The sequence below is a fragment of the Habropoda laboriosa genome, unplaced genomic scaffold (assembly GCF_001263275.1).
Source record: "Habropoda laboriosa isolate 0110345459 unplaced genomic scaffold, ASM126327v1 scaffold65, whole genome shotgun sequence".
Lineage (NCBI taxonomy): Eukaryota > Metazoa > Arthropoda > Insecta > Hymenoptera > Apidae > Habropoda > Habropoda laboriosa.
The window spans coordinates 3,109,562-3,114,363 of record NW_017100254.1 but is presented as its reverse complement, the minus strand read 5'-3'; the positions used below and the strand labels follow the sequence as shown (position 1 = coordinate 3,114,363).

The 4,802-nt window shown below is 25.6% G+C and overlaps 2 protein-coding genes across 2 annotated transcripts in view; one reads left to right on the top strand and one right to left on the bottom strand.

The window, feature by feature from the left end:
* Positions 1–585, top strand: part of LOC108572250 (phosphatidylglycerophosphatase and protein-tyrosine phosphatase 1) — a 945-nt gene extending 360 nt beyond the window's left edge. Inside the window, exons 2-3 of the mRNA XM_017934448.1 lie at positions 109–345; positions 448–585. Coding sequence (XP_017789937.1) covers positions 109–345; positions 448–585 — 375 coding nt within the window. The remainder of the gene's footprint in view (positions 1–108; positions 346–447) is intronic.
* A 240-nt stretch (positions 586–825) lies between these two features.
* On the bottom strand, positions 826–4,473 carry LOC108572249 (alanine--tRNA ligase, mitochondrial). Its single transcript, XM_017934447.1, has 10 exons — positions 4,282–4,473; positions 4,010–4,183; positions 3,581–3,921; positions 3,158–3,436; positions 2,784–2,928; positions 2,506–2,678; positions 2,103–2,431; positions 1,744–2,011; positions 1,274–1,669; positions 826–1,171 (listed from the first exon to the last, which is right to left on the bottom strand). The coding sequence occupies exons 1-10, from the start codon at positions 4,471–4,473 to the stop codon at positions 826–828; spliced, it is 2,643 nt and encodes an 880-aa protein (XP_017789936.1).
* Between the last annotated feature and the right edge of the window lie 329 nt (positions 4,474–4,802).

Genomic DNA, 4,802 nt, shown 5'->3' with positions numbered 1-4,802 from the left:
GGTAATTACTTATATATTAAAACTATTATTATTTAGACAAAAATTGTAAATTAAAGATGTAATTTTATATGAAGCAATACAAAAATTTACGATATTACATATTTTTAGGAATGGCAAAGAAATAATGTGGAATTTTTACAATTATCAGTAATAGATATTTTTCAAACACCTTCACAAGAAAAGTTAAAATTAGGTGTAAACTTTATGAACAAATTTCGTAATATATCAACTGCATTAAATAGTTCTGTTATTGACTCTAAAATTTCTCAGTATGGAAGTGTTTATGTACATTGTAAAGCAGGAAGAACACGTAGTGCAACATTAGTTGGATGCTATTTAATGATGGTAAGATAATTAGAAGTATATATGGATTAAGTTTTTTGTTGAACTCTGTATAGTATATTTTTAAAATGAAATAGTATTACTCAGAAATATTTTTTTCTTTAGAAAAACAGATGGACTCCCGAGGAAGCAGTGGCATACATGAAGCAAAAAAGACCTCACATATTACTGCATACACAGCAATGGCATGCACTAAGACTGTTTTATCAGAATAATGTAGAAAATCATAAATCATTTAAATAAGCATATAGTTATTAAAATTGTAATTATGTTTAAAATTAACATATGTAAAATACTATTAATATGTATATATTTATTATACAAATGTAATTTACATTATTGTGTATTATAAATGAACTAATGAAAATGAATAAAAATTATGCAAGATCCTAATTTTTAGTGATTTACATTGTATAAATTTAACTAACAAAATCTAATCACTTTTATATTATGATGAGCAGAACACAATATTTACTTTTCTATTCATTTTGTTTGGGATCGAGCAAGTTTATCTAAATTATTTAATTTCATTAAGCATTCTTCTTCAATGACATATGGTACTGACACTTCTTTGCTAACTTTTATTTCATCCTTAATTTCGTTGCTAATTGATCTAAATGCTTGATATGCAAGTTTTTCACTTCTCAATTTATTTTCTAAATCTAAAATTTTCGATTGCAGCTTTTCTCCTGCCAATTTGGCAAGTGTTGCATGTGACCCTACAGCTGCTTCAATTTTAAAATTTGATGCTCCTTTTGAAAAATAATCGAGGAAACAAAAATATTCTAGTATTCCTGTTTTAGATACATGTGTGCCACAACATGCTTCCCTAAACAAAACACAGTATCACATATTAAATACAGGAAAATATAAAGAAATAAATAAAATTACTTTTTATATATATAGTTACTATTTGCTAAAAAATACTTACTTTGATTTTAAATCATGAAAGTCAATTTCCACAACCCTGATGTCTTTGTAAGGGTAAATTTCTCCTGGTGTTAAAGTTACAAAGTCTTCTGCTAATAATTCCAATGCATTTAATACTCTTGTAGTAACTGGAACATTAGCTCTTATAACATTATTTATAACTTTTTCAATTTCTTGTAATTGTTCAAGAGAAGGCTTTTCTCCAAATGAATTATATAAAAACTTTAAACTATGTGGAAAAATACGAGAATTACGTGGATAAACTGCTTTCATAATCTGTTTTAGACATGCATTTAATAAATGTGCTCCAGTGTGATGTTGCATCAACTCAATTCGAAATTCAGGAATAATGGAAACAACACAGTGATCTCCAATTTTAAATTCTTCATTCTGTTTTCTATATGGATAAATTTTTGTTCTCAACAATATTAATAGAAATATGAGATACAATTATTAGAAAAGAAAACTTACTTTAAATCACTTTGTAAAAAATTTCCATAGTGTATAACATATCCATTGATCTTTCTTACATCAGTTATACTAAAAGTCAAGTCTTTAATACAAATGGAGCCCTTATCTGATGTTTGTCCACCTTCTACTGAATAACATACTGTTTTATCCAATACAATTCCAATATAATTTTTATTTAATTTAGCACTACAGTTTGCAATTGTTTCATCAACCGTTGGACATATATATTCATTTGCACTTTCATTTGCTTTACTTAATATTACATTTTCTAAATTAAACAAATTGTATTCCGTTTTACCTTACTATTTACAATTAAGTAGTATAAAACCAATATGAATAAATCAACTATAAATTTTTACCATTTACAATCACTCCTACAATTTTACCCTCTACTTTAGGAAACTGGTAACTATTTCCATCAAAAACATATTCATATTTAAAGCTATCATCAGTCTTAGGTACATCATTTTTTTCAAATAGTTTTACAGATTCTTCTAGAGCTGTTACACTACTCTGTAAAATGCCAATTCTTGATCGATTCTTAAGATTTTCTAATTCTGTTTGAAGAGTTGCTTCATCAAAATATAGAGATTCAATTTTTGCTAATTCATCTATAGTCTTTGCATGTAAACCATATGTATCATACAACTTAAAAGCAACATTTCCTGGTAATACATTAGTAATGTTCCTGCAGAATTAATAATAAGAACAAGATTTATATATATTAACATGTACATTTACAAGTGTATAATTGTAACTTACAAATTATAAATAGCATGTTGTAGGTAGTTATATCCATCTAGTAGACCTGGAGCTACCCAGTCAGTAACCAATTTCAATTGAGATCTTGTTTCACAAATTTTTTTCCATTGTTTATCAGAAGTGCGTTGTAATTTTATATATAGTTCTTCTTCAAATCCAATAATTTTCTGTACCTAGTTACAATTATAACATATAATAAATTATAATATGTTATACAATTTACTACTTTTCTTACTACTTTATTTTAGTTAGCTAATTATTATTTTGTTTTATATTACCATTTTAAGATTTTCATGCAATTCTGGATAAACATCACCTAAACTTTCTGCTACAGCATATGAAAGTTCCAAAAGTATTCCTTGTTTTTTAAATACTTTTTCACTTATATCAACTGATTTTCTTATTATTCTTCTCAGTTTATTGCTGAAAGTATTCAACTATGGTTATACAGTGTCATGTAACTGGTAATATAAGTGAGAAGATGGTGATTCTACATTAAAAACTGAATAAAAAATATAGAATCAAATTTTTTCATAAGAGGTTTACTTTCCATAAAAATTGAATAACTGTCATAAGTGTCATTAAATATTTACAGTATTAATGTGAATAATAATACATTCCATATGATTATTATATAATTAGAGCAATTTACCTTTTTTCTGGAACCATTCCATCTGCTAATGCAACAGTAATCATTCTGCTATGATCAGCTAATATTCTGTATCCACTATCAAGTCCATCTATATCATTGTAGAATTTACCTTTATATTCTGGCACTTTTGCATATTTTTGAATAGTTTTGAAAAGTGGTTGAAAAATATCTGTATCATAATTTGAATCTTTCCCTTGTAATAATGCAACTAATCTTTCAAACCCCATGCCAGTATCTACTTGTTGTTTTGATAAAGGTGTTATTGTACCATCTGCTAATCTAACATAAAACAATAGAATATTAATATTGTAGTACATGATATAGTATATTGTATATCATTTTTCTGTATCATACAGTAAACGTATTTACTTTAAAATTTGATAAAAATATTTCTATCATATTATTTATTGTTTTATTACATACCGTACATATTGTATAAAAACAATGTTCCATAATTCTGTAAGATTTGTAAGACCTTTGTTAACTTGCATAGATCGATTTGTGAATTGTTTTGTATGATCTACATGAATTTCTGTACAAGGACCACATGGTCCTGAAATTCCCATTTCCCAAAAATTCTCTTGCAACCCAAATGGAAGAACTTTCTCTTTTGGTACACCAATACTTAACCAAATATCTTTACATTCTAAATCAGGTTTTAATTCTAATTTTTCATCTCCACCAAAATATGTTACATATAAGAATTCTTTATTAATACCATAATGTTTTGTTAATAAATCCCATGCATAATGACAAGCTTCTTCCTAGAAATATGAATTTATATTCATTACTTAACAAGATTTACATGGAAATATAAAGCCATAATATGTATAAAATATTTTTAGAAATTACCTTAAAGTAACTTCCAAAAGACCAATTTCCTAGCATTTCAAAAAATGTATGATGATAAGTATCATTTCCAACTACATTTAGATCATTATGTTTCCCACTAACTCTTATACATTTTTGTGAATTTGTAACTTTCATTGCAGGATGATCATAATAATTTAAGAAAACCCCTTTAAACTAAAAGAAAATTTATATTTGATGATAAAACTAATTATAAAAAGCAAATATAAATTTCTAATAGATCTATTCTATATAATTTCAGAATTCATACATACTTGACACATGCCAGCATTAACAAATGCAACTGTGTGATCATTTAGTGGTACAACAGGACTTGAACGAATAAAAGTGTGTCCTAAATCTTTTCTAAAATAATCCAAAAATTCATTTCTAATTATCTTTGCGCTTTTTCTTATTGTGCAAGAAGTATTAGAACTATAAGTTCGAACCAATAAAATAGAATTCATGCTTTTTAATAGAATAATACGATATATTAGTACTATATATAATATATATTAGTGTTTATGAGAAAATGACAACAATTTGAAATATTATTGATAGTGTTTATAATATGTCTTTATTATCACCAACTTAAGTATTCATTTAATACAACATTACATATCTTTCTTTATAACTTCAATTTATTTTAATATAACATAAATTAATTTTAACGTTTCAAGTATTTTATACATTATACATAGTAATAATGCAAGAATTTGCAAAAATGTTTTAATACTATAGTATGTTACGTAAATTACGTCTAACTATATTTGAATTATTCTTTAATAAGTATTTA